General features: G+C 36.9%; 1 protein-coding gene across 2 annotated transcripts in view; it reads right to left on the bottom strand.

The window, feature by feature from the left end:
• Window positions 1–18,802, bottom strand: part of LOC139141719 (uncharacterized protein C05D11.1-like) — a 46,930-nt gene that overhangs the window by 18,616 nt on the left and 9,512 nt on the right. For both annotated transcript variants that reach the window (XM_070711332.1, XM_070711341.1), the window contains 14 exons: window positions 17,963–18,121; window positions 15,738–15,893; window positions 15,120–15,296; window positions 14,011–14,151; window positions 13,354–13,464; window positions 9,588–9,679; window positions 6,881–7,058; window positions 6,344–6,454; window positions 5,909–6,052; window positions 4,111–4,290; window positions 3,646–3,748; window positions 2,935–3,065; window positions 2,613–2,793; window positions 1,702–1,787 (listed from right to left, as the gene is read on the bottom strand). In XM_070711332.1, coding sequence (XP_070567433.1) covers window positions 1,702–1,787; window positions 2,613–2,793; window positions 2,935–3,065; window positions 3,646–3,748; window positions 4,111–4,290; window positions 5,909–6,052; window positions 6,344–6,454; window positions 6,881–7,058; window positions 9,588–9,679; window positions 13,354–13,464; window positions 14,011–14,151; window positions 15,120–15,296; window positions 15,738–15,893; window positions 17,963–18,121 — 1,950 coding nt within the window. The remainder of the gene's footprint in view (window positions 1–1,701; window positions 1,788–2,612; window positions 2,794–2,934; window positions 3,066–3,645; window positions 3,749–4,110; window positions 4,291–5,908; window positions 6,053–6,343; window positions 6,455–6,880; window positions 7,059–9,587; window positions 9,680–13,353; window positions 13,465–14,010; window positions 14,152–15,119; window positions 15,297–15,737; window positions 15,894–17,962; window positions 18,122–18,802) is intronic.

Below are 18,802 nucleotides of genomic sequence, written 5' to 3'. Positions count from 1 at the left end.
TATTTTCACCCACTTGGCTTGGTACGGTATGTTATAGCATCTTTTGTCCCAAAAAAATCAACTTTACAGTATTATGTTTTCAACAGCCTTCAAATGTACAGTATTATGTTAATGTGTTGTGTTTCATTAATTTTAACCATCTTGACCTGGTGGTGAAATATGGACTTGGCAGGAAAAGAGTTAAGGAAGTGCTGTACAAACTGTCAATGAAGCTTATGTTTAATAGTTTCCAATATCAGCTAAAAAGACCATTTTAAGATGTGTTTCAATGTATTGGTGAAAGTGACTGTAAAGTGAACCAGTGTTTATCAGTAAATATCAAACTCCGTGCAACAAATAATTATACAGCAGAAAAGTTCACCTATCTTGATCAAAATACCAAAATGGCTGGGATGCAAATCATTGTTATGCAGGTCTCTCTACTAACATGACATGAAGGTTGATTAAAACAACACCTTGGAACGCTTCACACACACACACACACACACACACACACACACACACACACACACACACACCATATGGCACTGTTTGTAATAAGACACTACATTCAACATCTACACACTTGCCAACCAGTGTACTTATTAATCTTCCTCATACCTTTGTTGAAATGATACAGAGAGATTTCTCATCAAATGTGAAAACTAAAATTAATCATTTCAACTATCAATTTCCTTTCACAGGTATAATGGATACACTTGACAGTTTTGCTATGATAAAATCACACTACTCATGGTGAAAATTGTACAACTGATAGAGGGCGCTCTTCATTAGTCTGTTGTTGTACATAGATCATGGATTGTGCAACTAATTACTGTCAAACATTCAGTAAGAAGTATGTCAATAACAGATGATAGTGAATGTTAGTATTATAATAGAATCGATAGTGCCACCATTATGGGTATTCCACACTTTGTGGCGGTTGTAACATGATCGCTTTGTGGCGCTACCACTTCTTGAATGTTACCTACTTAAATTTGCATGGTTATACAACTACATTAAAATGTATCAAATTTGTTTGAAATTTCTATTTGGTGACTTCGTCTCAATCAAGTCTGTGCAAACATATGTTCAGAACAGACTCAGAGAAGACAGTGTCAGAATTTGATCCTAGAGATCAAATATCGCCCAACAAATTTCAAAAACATACTGTGGTATCTAATAATGCATAAAAACAACCTGCAAAACTACCATGATTTCACATAGACACTCTGAGAGACATATGGATGTTGAATGTGAACTTACAACCAGCAGCATTTCAGAACATCTACAAATAGAACAATAGAGCTTTACTTTTGAGAGACATTAGGTGTCTGTATAATCAGTGACTTTCAATTGGATTAAAATTCACAGATTTATCAGAAACAGAATAAAATCTATCGTTATTGAATATCAAGATGAAATTAGCCAATTTTGATGCTTAGCAATAATAGTTACAAAATGTATATCAAATCTCTGTCTATAATTAACACTTTGAGAGTATTGCACAGAAACATATGCGGATGGAGTGTCTTGAAAACTGGGACTTATGTAGAGGTTAGTTGAGAAGATGAGGTTTAGTTTTTCCATTAGTTATCCATTTTTCACTGTAATTGTGATTTTAATGTAGATGTTACCATGCTAACACCATTAAATAAAACACAAGGTTACATCCATCATTATAGTAAAACAAAGACAAAAGTGGCCAACTACAAACATTACCGTTTCATGATTGAATTCCAGTGTTTCCACCAGATTTGATAAGAACTTCTGTTGCCGGATCATATTGGAAGAATGATGATTGCTGCCTGGAAATGAATACAAATAGAATTAAATATGTGAAAATATATTCAAAATTATTAGTTGCATGCAGAGAGATGCATCTACAATACCAAAAAATATACAAAGAAATTTATTAAACTGAAATAATATATATGCAAATTAAAAACAAATATATCTAGATATGTTAAGTTTTAAAAATATATGCAAATGTTATGCAATTATATTCAAATGAATTTAAATATTTGCAGCTGAAATGGCACAAGTTTTGCTTAACTTCATAGCATTTCCTGTGATTCACACTCGGCAAAATGTGAATTATTTACAAGGTTATTGGCATGGAGCAGATCATCCACGATAATTGTTGGGTTCATTGAGAAATCAATGTCAGGATCACATTTAAATAATTTGCTGCTGTAGTGCTGAGACATTTGTTTGAAAATATTCAGAAAAATTTCTAGTGAATGGTATACTGGTAATTGATAGCTGTCATTCAAATTCAGTTAGATAAAGTATAACATTTCTTCACGATAGCTCAGTCTGTCTGCGAACACAAATTGTTGATTTATATTTAAAATCTTTGCAAACTACTGTTGGTAGTAGCAGTTTTCACTGCAAAATATATAATTCAAATCATAAAATGTGGTGAAAACAGACTTCCCCATTTAAAAACATAAATTTATAACATGATTCATATTAATACAGGAGAAGTAGCTGCTTTAAAGGGGGTCTTAAATATGTAAAATATCACTTACAGTAACCAATGTGAAAAGGGTCACTATGGAGGCTGACCACTAGGACAAACTGTAAACATGGCAAGATCTGCAATATACCGGTACGTGGGTGTTACTCACCTTTCTGGAAGTTTAAGTCTTTGACGATAGCCGATGTTATGTTACGACCTTCACGCTTGGCTCTTGCCACGTCGTTGACGATTTTGGTTGAAATAATCTTAAGTCTGTCTTTTGTAAATTGGGTCTTGTACAACAGCTCATACAGCCACTTTACTCCAATGGAGTATTTCTCCATTTCAACCTGTAATACCAAACAATAATAAGTTTTCTGTACAGTTATGACTGTCATTTCATAGCTTCAATCATTGTAACTTTGATGCTTTTTTCCAATATTTTGTTCTCCCGCTATTCATAAAATACCAAGATGTGAGTATGTACATACCTTCATGGACAGAACAGCCAGCTGTTCATAAGAACCACATCTGAATCTTGCTCCGTCGATGCCTAGCGATGCCTTGACAACCAGTGTGTCTGATGCCAGCTGTGTGATCACCTCATCATGCGGAATAAGTTCTGAAAGATGGAATGCAAACACAGACAGTGAGATGAGTGGCAAGTACAAATCTCACATCAAATTCCTCAATACAGTGAAGGTGTCTAAGCCCATAGTCTTGGGGACACACTTTCTTTGTTTAATAACAAGACCCAGTGTGTTTGCTCTGTGTTGGTAAGTCAGTTATTTTTACTACAGTTCCCCAGTCATGGTACTTGAGCTACAAAGTCATTTATCTTTTTTCAAAACCTTTTTTAGAATCTCTAAGGTCACCAGAAACATCACCCATATCACCAATGAGAAACTTAATCCTGACTTTGACAATTCTTTAATTTCAAGATAAAAATTTGATTTAATTAACTTTTACAGCCATCATTAGTTTCATTTTTTTAAACATTTAAATCAAGTCAAAAGTACAGAACCAAAATGTATCCGTCAAATACCAATTGATTTGTTAAACTAATGCAAGACAAGTTCTTTTATCTGTTTCAATGGTTACAAACATCTTTAAGAATGTTAAATGTAGATGGACTGCCAACATATTCAAATATCTCCTTCTTACTGGTTTGGAAAAGAAAGCCATGAATTGTTTGAACTTACTTCCATCCCTGAGAACTGGAGACTCCAGAATGAGCTCAACAAACAATCCAAGATAAGGACGAAGATTTGGAGGTAAGTTGGATGTATCCATGGTGACATAAAACTGAAATCAATGAAATTACAATGTACAAATTAGACTGCTGCGTAAGATGGTAAGGCAAAATAAAGATTGATGAGAGGAGTGGATTTGTTTACTTTAATACTTCCATGTATCTAATGTGTAGCAGTCCACAGCGGCCATGTGATGCTTAAACCATAGAGGGACCATGCTTAAACTTAATGACAGACTACAAAAGGATTGTGATTTGCTTAATATTGAATTGCAATGCAAATGATAACTTACATCATCATTTCTTTTGTGGCTGAACTGACCTCAGTTTATGGAAACTTTTATACACAAGATTGCACAGAGAGGGTTAGAGAGACATCAGGTGATAAGACATGTAAACTTAACATCTGACTCACCTTTACAAAATTAGAGTGAATGTCATCCAGTTGGAATGTGAAGGGTATTTTGGAGATGTCCATGGCATCGCAGGTTTTAAAATTTGCCGTCAGGTTGCTGTATCTTTTTATTGGATGGAAATGAATGGAGCTTGTGTCAGGAACATCCAGGCTACTCACCATCTCAGTAGGGGCTTCAATCTGCTCATGATCATATAAGATAGGAGTTTGTTTGAGTTTGACATTCAATAACAAGAGAATATAGCTCTTTTCTCAGTGGAAAAAAGCAATAAAAAAATAAGACATGCTGCATGAAGTGGTAAATTAACCCTTTCGAATGCTATAATTTTTCCCAGCAAAATTTCAGCGCAAAATTTTACCAATTTTTATGAATTTTTCTTTATTTTTGTGCAAAAACTACAAAGGAAACTATGTTTAATGGCCATAAACATATGTTCATATAACATACCGTACTCGTCGAGTATAAGCCCCCCGTTCGGCAACACTAAACAGCGGTAAAACTAGGGGAGGGGCTTATACTCGAGCAACCCATGTTATCTGGCATGGACGCTTAATTTATGCTAATTTTATGCACGATTTTTTTCAACACCACTCGATCTTTCTATCGCTTTCAAAATCGACTTACACATCCAAAGAAATTGATTGTAAATCTCTGAATACAGAAGTGACATTTTGGTGAAATTTCAGCGTCGAAAAAAACCCCAACTTGAAACAAAGACGTCATGTATGCTGCTGATCAACAGTAATGTGAACAGGCATGCATTGCCCATATGGAAGGGCAACTCAATATTCCAATATCAAACTGTCTACATCTTGTGAAAACAACAACATAGCAGTGAAAATTGTAATAGTCACCAGGAAAAGTCTTCACAAATGAAAGGATAATTGCTTCAAACAAAAGAAACTGCATGTTTCAAAGCTTGAAAACATCGTGGCCGTGAATGAAAATAAACAATGGCGGACGTGAGTGAGACTATTCTATTTAGGCGACGGGGGTGAGTAGGGTCAAAGAATCAAGATAGTACTGGAAAAACGTATCATTTTCCTTACGATATTGTCAAGGGAACTACAGTTTCCCATTGTTTTAACATCTTTTGATAGTTTCTTTATTATCTAAAATTAATGTTACCACGTTAAATGACCAAATATACTCTCCTAACCTTTCTGTATTTGAGTTACACTAGGGTAGGGGCTTATACACGGATGTAATGCATTTTCTAAAATCCTCTAAATCAGTAGGGGGCTTATACACGAGCAGGGGCTTATACTCGGACGAGTACGGTAATAGCAATGACCCCACTTCACATGCAGTTATACAATTACTGCACTTGCCTATTGGCTTGTCCTGTATGTCGAACATTGTACCAAAATCACATGTATATCTGCCTGCGATTGCAGTTTTGCTAAATTTTTAAATGATACATTATTGATTTTTTTTAATTAAATTAAATCCCAGTGGTACGTTTTGATGGGAAAGTCCTTGGGAGGGCAAAGTTATCATATTTGATGGGGTAAGTCCACAGAAGGTCAAAGGTTATCACAGTGGTACAATTTTGATGGGGTCAGTCCAAAGGTTATACATGATATAGGCACAACATTGAATACCAAAGTTAAAATATTGGAGCACTTCGCTGGCTTGATTGTTAAACTGCAAACAGAAACACTTACACATTGTTTAACTTAAACACTAAGATTTGGTATGGTTAAAACACTCCCTGGATATAAGTCATGGAATATCAGTGAAATACAGTCAACTATACAATGCAGTCAAATCATGGTATATTTAAGATGTACTAACTTCATTTTGCTCTGTAGCTTTCTCTAACCCTTCTTCTTTCTCTTTCAATCCATTTTCACCAAGCTCCTCTTGTTGCTTGGCAACTCTCTCCTTTTCAGCATCAGCCATCTCTTTCATCAAAGTCTTGGAAGGCTCTCCAATTATCTGTTGTTGTGAAGCAGTAAATGAAACACATCTTAAAACTGTAATGTCTCTGTGAGAAGTGTCATCACTTAATCCAAGATTTTATTTTCGATCCCTGAGCAACACTTACACTGTATATTTGTTCAGGCTGCTAGTAGTCACTTTGTTTACTGTCCGTAGAAGATCAAGCATGGGTTTGTACCTACCGTCACAGTTGTTGGTTTGACATAAATTTCATCAAGCATGGGTTTGTACCTACCGTCACTGTTGTTGGTTTGACATAAATTTCATCAAGCATGGGTTTGTACCTACCGTCACTGTTGTTGGTTTGACATAAATTTCATCAAGCATGGTGGTCCAAAATTCAGTGGGCTCCTTCATTAACTTCTTAAAATCAGATACTTGGTTTAATCTCCCTTCCAACTGAAAAGATAGAAAGTGTGATACAATGAAAACAATGTTTCAAATTAAAGGCTGCTCGGTCTGATAGTTTAAGTTGCATTTCATTCAAGAAGAATTCATTTCGTTTCATTCTAACTTTTATTCCCTAGGATATTAGGTCTGTACAATCATGATTCTAGTGGAACTGTTTACAGAGCATTGGGTTGAAAAAGCTAATACCGAGGGGTATATGAGAAAACAGATGAAGAAAAAAAACATCAAAGATAATATGATATGAAGGATTCTGTAACAATACTTCAGCAAAACTGAAAAGATAAATCCTATAGGTTTCTATTTGTTCATCTCTATTTCCATGGGTAGAAATGATGTAACTGGAACAAACCATGGTAGAGAGAGGGTTACATAGAGTACCATTTCAAGAGTTCAATGTCAGTAGTATCTACTCACATCTTCTTGTATATCTCCATAGAGTGCATCTCCAATGATGATGAATGCAAAGGTATCGTGAGGTCTCTCTTCCATGTTATTCAGTGATTCCAGGATTTGTTTGTGGATAATACTTGCCATGCGTTTCATGTCTATTGCTTCCGTGCCATTGGCAATGTTACTAAGAACACTGATCATTCTGAAAACACAAACAAACAAATTGTGTTGAAGTTGCTTTCACTTGGTGTTTGATAATCAGCACTGATGTGAGATGTTTACCTGTGTGTTTTGTGTTGATATACATTTCACACACTAACTATAGTATTTAAGATTGGGTGGGAACCAAAGTGGTTGTAGCTCTGATTGAGTTTTTGTTGCTATGTACTTCACCAAAGAATATTGATACTGTAATTTGGTAAGAAACAAAATAATCCATGAAAATATAGCAATTGAAAATCATGAAAAGACATTAGAAAGGTCACCACAATGAAAGAAAACTGTGTGTGAGTGATCAGCTGTAGTGAAGCAGTAGCTGATCATTCAATCATTATTTATCATTATTTATTAACCCTTTGCACCCTGACCCCCTGGTACTCTATGACATCAGCGGACATTTATGTCCGAGCCAGGTTCAAAGGGTTAATATGGAGAAACATAGGTCATCATTGTTGATTTCCACTGTAAATAATCTGACAAACTTCAAACCAACTGCATGAGCCACTGTCTCGTAGTGAGTTCTCTGTTTGATACAAGGAAATTTGACATATCAGTAATAGTACATGAACATGTATGAAGCTGCAGTGTTCTCACCAGAAAAAAAAACTTGTGGGACATTTTGTCCCGCTGACCAAAAAAAAGCGGGACAACGGATGATTTTTGTGAGACAATATATAAATATGTTAAAAAAGTCAAACTGCAAATACGAACGTTATTCTATGCATGGAAAAAATAAAGGACTCAACAACTCATTCAGCTTAACAACTTTTTTGTAAACATTCGGTAAACATATCAACTGATATTGAATATCAGTGCCTCTTAATGAAAAGTCTATGGGACTTTCGTTCTTTCCAGTGTGAAAGTCCATTTCGGGGCCCTCTACCATAACAGTAGTTGCTAGAGTGTCCAGCCATTCAGCTCCAAGTTGATTTCTGTCATTAGTTACGTTTTTTTGCACACTAAACCCCCTTTCACAATCGGCAGAAGGAACAGGCCATGTCAGTGCTATGGCATCTATTTAGATCAGGAAACATATCCCTATGATGTTTGTAAACAATCATCAACTTTTGACGTGAAATTTTGGTCGCCAGCCAAGGCTACAAATTTTGTCAATTGATCGAAGCATGGAAAAAAGACGTCCATGTTTTCACGTATGAGTTCGCTGGAATAATATACTTATCACATACGCAAGCCAAGAATTGATAATTTTTTGCATAATAAGAGAACTTTCCTCCAACTATTCCACATTTAAACCTCTGAACTACTTTTGGAATAATATTATCAATCGGCAGTGGGCAAGTTGTCAATCATTTCCAGTCGTAGTTACTAGGTCGCGTGGGCGAGGAACGGAGCAAATGCCTGATAACATCACGCAACACGTATCTCCCGCGAAGTTTATACATGATTCCAAACATAGCAAAGACCTAAAAATTATCTCAGACAAAGTTGCGTTATTTTTTGAAAACAAAAATTCAATGAATCTCAACGGCACGAACACTATAACGTCGCGCCCGTCCAGACCCTGGTTGCCATGCGGAACTCACAGTATAATGCTACCAGCTTCAAGTTCGTAGTTTTCGAAAAATGTTCATGTAATTCCTTAGGGATATACAAGCTTTACATTCTTGTGTTTTCGTAGTTCGGATCATTGTTGTCGTAGCCTATGAAAATATTTATCGTGCCCGTGACGCCTCAAGCTTCCGCGAATTCCGTGGACATGTACCGGTATGTACCGGGTATGCAAGGCGAACACGTCCAGTGCGTCAGACTACCACAGTCTCGTGTGGTTCAATACACGACGGCCGCTGTGTGGTATACGTAATGCATACCACACATCGGCCATGTATCGAATCACAAGTGACTGTGGTTTAAGTATGCCCTCTGACGGGTATTGCTTCCAGATTGCCTCGGTTTCAACCAGGAAGTGTAATTACTCGCGTCAATCATTTACGTCCATGGTGAAAAGTACTGGCTGTATGATACGGCCGGCCGGCCATACGGCTGGCACCACGAAAGTTTATAATTTCAAAGGCGCGCCACTATTGGCACGCACGCCCAAGAAATCCGTGACAAAACAGAAAAATACGCGAGAATGTCGCGGAATCGCGGCCTGGTGAGAACGCTGAAGCTGACTCAGGACTTTTGTGATTGTGAAATCTTAAAACGTACAAGGCAGACAAGATAAATATCCGTACTCATCACAATAGGAACATTTTATTAGAACTAGTTCTTATGTTACGTATTTTTGGATTTTGAAGCACATTGAAAGATACAGGTACATGCTCATAATGCATAATAAAGTTTGAAATAAATGCAGATGCATTGGTATTATTCTATCAATGCAAACACATCACAGATACCGTACACTAAAACTGCAAGATGACATGAAACTATTTTGCAATATTGAGAATTTTGACTCGGCTCAATCCATATACAGAGTCAATGGGGGACTGGGGTGGATGGGGGATTGGGGTGGTGAGGGATAATGCAGAGGATCTAAGTGATCACTTACTTGTCTTTGATGAGTGGTAATTTGACTTTAGGAACATTGTCCAACTTCATGTAGAAACAGGACTCTGAATTTTCTATGATGGAATATTTCACCTGAAATGAAATGAAACAAATTTATCTGCAAGAGATAGAAAAATAATAGCCTACCCCCCAGAGTGGCTGATGGGTACGGGGGCCAGAAAGGGCTCATTCAAATCAAAATGCATCCTGGGTAGACAAAACTGTAGGGACAGTTCTAATATTGCCTTTTATATAGTGGCTAGTTTTAAAGCCGCCATCTTGCAACCTCAAATGGTGGTCATACACTAAAATCTATGTCAGTCTGTGATTGACATTGATTTGTTTGACTGTGTATTTTGTGTTCTCTCCAATTAAAATTCATTCATTTCTATATCAAAAAACACAGTTATCATGTATTCTGGTGAAGAGAGCTGGGCAGATCTGTTTGAAATGCAGGAGAGTGAGTCCTATAGTGAGTCCTATAATGATTCTCTTGACGATTCCAACTACTTCCCTTCAGAGAATTCGTTTTTGAGAAGGAGAGTGATATTCAACTGGGTGAAAGGTCACACCAAGGCTCAACACCAAGTGCCGCAGTTTCTGGCCCTGGCAGCAGTTCAGATAGGAGTGATTCAGTTTGCGTTGAACTTGGCCGTAAAAGATGCTCTTTAGAGAGTGATGACCAATCTCTAGGTGAAAGGTCACACCCAGGGCCAACAGCAACTGCCACCCTGTCTGGCTCTGGTACCTCTTCAGATAGGAGTGGTTCAGTGCGTGTTGAACGGCCAGGTAAAAGACGCACCTTAGGCAGTGATCACCATCCTCTGGGTGAAAGGTCACCCTGTGGCCCAAAGTCACCCAAAGTTGTCACAGGTAAAGCAACCAAAAAAAGGACAAAGATGACATGCCCTGACTGTAAATTTCAGATCTTTAACCTAAAAATAGTGACAACATCACTGTTCGCTCCCATATATTTATCAAAACAAGTCAACAATTGTATGAAACATGGACATACATATACAGACAGACTGACATACACAGACTGGCACAGAGTGATGACATTGACCCCAAGTGTGCCTTGGCCCATGGAGAGTGATAAGATATAACAAACAGCTGAATGTAATGATAAAATAGTTAATATAGGCCTATACAGGCACTGAGAGTGAATATGTTACAGCAATTTGATTAGTTTCTTTTCCTTTTCTACTTCTGTGATAATCTTTAAGACAATCAATCTGCAAGGCAGTTTATGTATTGACAAATATGTTATCTTTTACAAGCACACAGTAAACTGTTCATGATTTTTCATTTACAATATTTGACATAGACTGAAATACATAACATGCAACCAATGTTTACACTTTGCCCATACACCAGATACATGGAGAAATTTCAACATACAATCATCAACTCAGAAACCCTTCAGGAAAAGTAAACATTGTTTTCTTCCAGAACAGCTGGTGCATCCACATCTGGAACAATTACCCAAGTACACAAGGATGATGACACAAGAGATAAAGTTAAACTGTGGTGAACTTGACTATTCCTTTCAAATCCTTAACTAACTTGACATCTTAAACTAAAACACACTGCATGGTTAATTACGCACAAAAATACATAGGGGTGGACCATTTGATAAGGGACGGTGTCTGGAAGATTGAGGTACATTATCTTTTTATCCAATCCATTGTACATTCTTTTTTCCCCACTCTCCCACCTTTCTTTTTGTCAAACCTTCTCTGGCTGAATTTTTTATTGGCATTTGTTTGGAATTTTTTCAAAATCTGCCAGGATATTTTTACCGCATTTCAACACCATATAAAATTACCATATCAAATGCTTACTAAATCACCACATTATATACTCTTAGTTCCAGTAGGTATAAAATTACGAAAAAAATCTTAAAAATAAAAATACAAAATGAAAGATATCCCAGTAAAACTGACAGTTTCGCAAAGTTGCCCCAAAAATTCAAAATTCCAGATTTCAACTTAATTTCAATATATCTTATTAACAAAAACCCTAAGAACCGGTTTACTAAATATCAAAGCAATCAGACCTGTAAATTTTGAGAAACAAATTTTTTGACCAAAAATGAGAAAAACTGCCCCCCAAAATACAAAATTGCAGATTTCATCCTAATTTTAAATATATATAATTATCATAAACCCTAAGAACCTGTACACTAGATATCAAAGCTACCAGATCAGAAGTTTTAGAAGAAAAATTTTTTGACCAAAAAAGGAAATAAATGGCCCCAAAAATAAAAAAATTGCCAGTTTCAATATACCTTCAATACATTATATTGAGATTAATCTTAGATACCTGTATACCAAATATCAAAGCTATCAAATCAGTAGTTTTTGGATAAAAAAAAAAATTATCAAAAATTGGGAAAATTGCCCCAAAATTACAAATATGACAATATCAATACAATTTGTACAAGCATGACTGAGGTCATCCTAAGGAACATGAATATTAAGTTTCATAGCAATCAGACGAGCGATTTCAGAGAACAAGATTTTTTGACTAAAAACGAAAAAATACCCTAAAATACAAACATGCAAATTTCATCCCAATTTTTCACACATAATTTAGAATACCTAAAGAAATCTTCATACCAAGTTTCAACCAAATCTGACCAATACTTACTGAGTTTTAGCCATTTGCAGGATTTTTCCTTTTTTCCCCCTCATTTGCATATTTTTGGCACTGACATGTTCATTTGAACAAATTCACATCTCCACCCCTAGGTGCACCTGTACACCAAATACTAACACAGCAGGTGCTACGGTTTAGGAGTTTTTGACGAGGACGGACATACATACATATACATACATACATACATACATACATACGTACATACATACATACATACAGACGAAATTTTTCCACCTTATAAGAATACCTCCCATTTGCATATATACATATGCATATATGGGAGCTAAAAAGGCATTATATACAGTGGCATAACCTTCACTGGGTCAAGCAAAATCAAAACTAAAAGAATACCATAAAAAAAAGACTTTCAACTGTCATAGGTCTTTTGACCTCGCTTGCCGCTTGTACAAGTCGTGTCCCATGGACTTTTGCATGGCCAAATCAAGTACCTAGACCACCACATGATAAACGTCCATGGGCTTGACTCATCAAGCCCAGGATACAGTTTTATTCTTGGTAAAGCTCACCGTGAGGCCAGACGGCAGTCCGTGCTAATTGGCCAGGCCAGAGAAAGGGGTCATAATTTAGAGATGGACAGGAGAGAGGAGAAGAAGTGATGGAGGAGAAAGAGGGAATAGAGAGAGACATGATGAACAGAGGGATGGGGAAGAGGAAGTCAGTGGTGGACAGAGAGATGAAGGAAACAGAGAGATAGATGAAGGGAATAGAGGGGTGACAGACAGAGTGGGGGTAGTCATCGTCTCAGTTATCTGCAAGAGATAGAAAAATAATAGCCTACTTCCTAGAGTGGCTGATGGGCATGGACAGGGGCTGAAAATCAGAAAGGAATGCACAACAACACATGCAGCAAGCTGCTGCCGTTGTTAAACATGTACAAGGAATTAAGAATTTAGATGATAGGACAAAAGTAAGGCAGCACTTCGAAGATTGTGCAAAAGACCTTGAGGCAATCTTTATACTAATTGCTCCTTGGTAAATCTATCTTAGAAGTTTTAAATCCAAACTCAATGATGTTGAATCACCATGTTTATACTATCAGTCTGTCAAAAGTTAAGAAGGCGAGAAAAGTTCTCATTGAATCTTACCTTACTACAGTACGGATCATCAAGTTCTACAAATTCTCTTTGCAATGGAGCTACTGCTGTATCTGTCAGGTATTCTAGAAGAATTGAATTTGCTGACATCATGTACAAATCCTGTCAAAGATATCAAAATAAAGTAAAATATTTCAAAAACAAAATAATATATCATATCAACATTTGTTGCTCCTTAGACATACTGTATTCATCGCAACATATGTGTAAGAATATTTTTTTCAAGCTGAATTTTGTTTTCCCTGAAAGAAATATCCTATTGAAATCCTGCATCAAAGTTTGTGATAGTTGACAGGTACCGTACAATTCAATATAATGTAGATATACTACGATGTCGTGAATAATGTTATGTGTAAGTACATACCAGTACAGTCAGAGGGTTCAGAAATCTATGCATCTATGCATTGAGGTTAGATTTGAGAGGGTATTTATAACATTTAATTATCATTAAGAACTGGTTACAGTTAAAATGTATAAAGTACCTAGATAGGACACACAAAATATATGGAAATCATCTTACAATGTCCTCCTGTTTTCTGTTATATTTCTACAATATGGTCAGCAGGCTCAGATAACTTAAAGTACTGAACTGTAAAATCACATCATTAGAATAGACGATATGACAGTGAAAAGTTAAAGTTTTCACACCTTGGCCTTAGGTCCTCTCCAACCCATGTATACCATTCCATTGGTTTCATCATCGCTTGAATAGGGTACAACTTTGCAAACAGCGCCATCTAGTGGTGGCACAGCTGACTGCCATGGCCTGGTATATTTTGGTAGGTCACCCTGTGATGGTATGTTGAAAAACTTGCAATTTATTAAGTTATTTGCCAAGAAAAATAAACTACTAAATAATTACCTTGCGTCATCATCTCAATATCACAAGCGCTTAGTGTTTGCCAATTCTTCTCTGAATTGTTTGCTCCATTGCATGCAAAATTTGCAAAACAATTGGGAACTATTCATCTCACCTATTCTAATAGTAATTATTAAATTCAAATTTAAAACACTCTTAACTATGCAGCAACTGTTCAAGTTACCAACGTAAAACACAGAGTCAACAAAAAACCCCATCCAAACAAGAATAATTCCCAGTAATGGTGAAGACAGATATACCAGTTAAAAGTACACGGTCACCGTAAATTTGCATATGCCATATATGATAAAAGGGCGGGGCTTAGCATACTACCCCGTAACACCTGTAGCTGTCCTCCATATTTGATACGTCAAAGAGCATGCAGACTACGCTGCTAAGTATGCCATGGCTAGCCGTGTGGAGGCGCCCTTTTTAAACCCACCCGCGTAAAATCTGTGATTGGCTATTAAAAAAAAAGGTGACCGTATACCTTTAAGTATAGTTACGGGGGACTGGAAATGCTTTCAGGATTCTGACCATCCCTCTCAGGAAGTTAACCCCCCTGTACAACCTCGGTATTTACCAACTGGACATTTCCAACCTATCACTGGAATTATGGTTTGAGATGGGGTCCTGGCACATGTTTGGTTGGTATCAGTGTTCAGGGTTAACTGTCCTACAACACCATTTGCCTATCAAATTTCTTGGTATAGTGTGAGGATGGTTTCCCCAGGTCTGTACATTTGCCATCCTGTCATGTCTAATCCACCCCGTAGAATGAGGGTCAGGATAAGTGTCTGCTTAGTAAATGTTCAGTGGGCGACTATCCCAGGGTTGACTGACCCAGAACCAAACACAACACCAAATACCAAATCCTTTGATTGCAGACTCTCCTTACCTTAGAAATTATCTTTTCTTCAATTGGTTCCAAGGCTTTAAAAATATCTTCAGCTTTGACTTGTCCAGTGATGATAAGGCACAGATTGTCAGGTCGGTAAAAATCTCTGTGATAGTTGATTACTTTCACATTGGTTGTACTTTCTCTGAGATTTTTCATGATACCACCAGTCTCTGACTGAAATAAAGACAGGCAATAATTCATTGGTGAAATTTTATAAATTGTGCTGTTGAAAGAATGATTCAACGGATACAAAGGAAGATTCCTTGCAGTTGCATGCATTCCAGCCCCTACAAAAACAGTCCAAAGAATACTTACAGAATTATCATTGGAATAAAATGGTATCTTCAAGACAACAGAGTACATGTGAGAATTGCTTTAAATTACGAGTAATCCAACAAATGTCTAAGAAGATACCGATGGGACTTCTGTATGACTTTATCCCTAAAAACCGATGGCATTATCATACAAAGATATTCCTTTTATTTTGTGGGGACATATCTTTGATAAACACTGTCCTGGACAGTAGACTAGTAATGTAAATCAAAAGATCATTTCTTGATTAAATATGGCGTGCTTCAACCAAGGTAGTGAACATTATAATGTACCGGTACCTACCTTATATCCACAGTGTCCAGGGTACATGGCTCTGAGCATTTCAAGATGAGATCTGCTCTCTCCGCTGTTCTCTCTAGCTTGCATTTCACAGTAGACAACACCAGCGTCTTCACCATCACCATTGATGTGATGAACTTCAGTTACAAAGGAAGCATCCTGTGTTAAAATGCACATAAATTCAAGAAATAATATTTCTACAATATTCTATCACGGGTATCTTTGAATAGTTTACCACTTCAGGAAAAGAAGCTCAATCTTTTGAGGACAGTAGCGTAATAACTAGCTCTTTAATTAGTGGTGAAAATCAAAGGCATAGAGAAAATTTATTATTTATTTCAGCAATTAAAGTTAAGCAAGAAAAACTGAAATCAGTCTTGAGATATACAGACTGATGACACTGGACAATGTCAGAGATAAAAAACTGGTACATTCATCTGATAACGTCCATCATTGGTATTATTGAAGCAATTATTATGATACACATTATGTCTATTTATCAAGTGTGGTATCCAGTAAATGTTATCATGATTCCATGGTCTGGTTACTGGTTACTAAAGTATGGTATATTAAAATAAATGGTATTATAATATGCTAAGCTGAAATCCAGCAATCTGATTGGCTGGAGCCTGGGTTCATATTCTCAACAAGAAGACCTGTACGCTGCGTAACATTTTTGAGCTTGCACAAATTTTGAACTCCAGCTTGAGAGCTCAACACACCATAATGTCGAACAACTCTACGGTTTGAGATTTATTTTGAATGTTAAAGTTTAGTCTGGTGCAGCTCTATAAACTCACAAATGAAGAGTTTGTATAAGCAGTGATGGTGATGTAACCAACAACATAATTTCATAAAGTGCTTTTTGAGCATTTTTTCTAGTAAAATTCTTCAAGTTTGATGTGTAATCACGATATTGATGCGTTGTGTTACCATGTTGTATGGAATCAACTGCGTACGCGAGTGCATTCTGATACATACTGTACTTTTTAGAGTTTGTGTTGTGGCTGGGCTCCTGAACCCTTGTTCTAACTTCAGTCCTGAATAATGACATTGTGCTCTTGCATTTAACTTAAACCCCAGCTCGAAAAGGCCTGGGATCGGGATTAACTGAGGTGTTAAGGAGATGAGGCGTTTCTGTCTTTTGTCTTCTTTTGAAGTTGCAATAATTATCTAAATATGTTGCTAGATTTTTGGATAAGTCTGCAGGGGGGTTTAAGCATATTATAATGAGGTCATAAACGGCACGCTTGGATATTTGGTTGCAGATATAAGAACTCTAAGGTGGAAATTTGCATATTTGGCAGGAAATTATGTCCTCACTGACCGTTTATAACCATTAATTAATGAGGGACCACAGCAATGGTACAAGACTTTCAAAATCATTGTATATACACAGACCTTAGCAAAAAAAATACAGCAATTTTATGGTGTCGCTCAAATTTGATCAGAATTGGTACATACCAAAGATCAACAATAAGTGTTGTTTCTATCTGTTCAGTGCAGGAAAATTCTATGTCGATGTTATGACAATGATTTCTGCACGTACAACCAGAAAAACAAAAAGAAATATTTAAACCAGAAAAACACGAATGGCAAAAGTAAATAAGGTCTGAAACTTTAGGCACTGGAGGTCAACTTTAGCAACATGCATAGCAGAGAATGTTTCAACCATGGATGTACAAAAATAGACATCCATGGTTTGAGCAGGTCTGTTAATATGTCACAGTTCATAAACAATGACAGGAAATAACTAATAAGCTGTTTCGGTTACTGTCACCATTCCAACACATAATAGGTACCCTGCATACAAATAGGTTAAAGGTCAAAAACCTCTTACTCAGATGTGTGGACTGTTTCAGTTACTGCCACCACTCCTGCTAATTTGCAGGATTTCCCCCTTTTCTTACCTTATTTGCATATTTTTGACACTGACATGTTCATTTGAACAACGTCACATCTCAACCCCTGCATCTACCTGTACCGGTACACCAAATACTGAGATGGTAGCTTTGGCGGTATGGGAGCCTTTGCATGTGACGGACATACATCCGCACATACCGGTACATACCCACATACATACATACAGACATACAGAAGCCATTGACTACCCATATAAGCTCTTTTTGGTATTTATATAAACACCAACTATGAGCTAAAAAACTGAGCACTGCAGTAAGAATTCTGCTCTGACCTATGATCCTTGGATTCATTATCGATAAACTTACTGTAAGTGTAGGGTAGAGTACGTGATCTAAAAATACTGGAAGCAGATTCAAAAATCCTTGGCATCCTGCAGTCGTTACAGTGTAACAAGTATGGTCTGTATCTGTCCATGCATTGGTACCTTGTGCTAAACAGCGGTTGGCTAGGAGGTCCAATACACCCTATGGTTAAAGAAAAGATGAGCAGAGGTTTATGGAAGGTTGGACTCATGTCAACTTAACATATGTCTGTTTTGCTGCACCATAGACGGTAAGAAATACGGTACTGCAGATAAGAGACGACACATCACATTTTGGCAACGCCATGGACCCTAGTCAACACATCACATTTTGGCAACACCATAGACTGAAAGATTCGAAAGGGTTCTCTCTACTTTATGACTTGAACTGAAGCTGTACCGTGTACAGGTGGAATTGATGCCAGCTGCTTTAGAATCTCCCTCGACAATAAGTATTGTGTAGAATTTATGACTTGAACTGAAGCTGTACCGTGTACAGGTCACATTGCCATTCAAGGCTTTGGCCGTGTGGACTAGACAATGGATTGGCACAATGCCTAGTTTGTACAGCTAGCACAAAGAATGAAGAGCATTCATCTTTTCTTGTGTAAGTGGGTACCAGCTACATTGTGTAATCACACTCCCTCTACACATGTGCCGGTACTGTAAATGTTAGATTGTGTAATGCTGTATGTACACTAAAAATGTTGCTTTTTCATGAAAATCTTAGGGAAGTCTACTGGCCTGGTTTTTGCTTACAGATGAAACCTCTTTGTAGATAGAATCTACTTTCAATCACGGTCCCTCCACAAAAGGTTCAATTATTAAATTTAAATATAAATTT

This window comes from Ptychodera flava, chromosome 1 (assembly GCF_041260155.1).
Source record: "Ptychodera flava strain L36383 chromosome 1, AS_Pfla_20210202, whole genome shotgun sequence".
Classification (NCBI taxonomy): Eukaryota; Metazoa; Hemichordata; class Enteropneusta; family Ptychoderidae; genus Ptychodera; species Ptychodera flava.
Note: the sequence above shows the minus strand (reverse complement) of the source record. Positions and strands in the feature narration are given on the sequence as shown.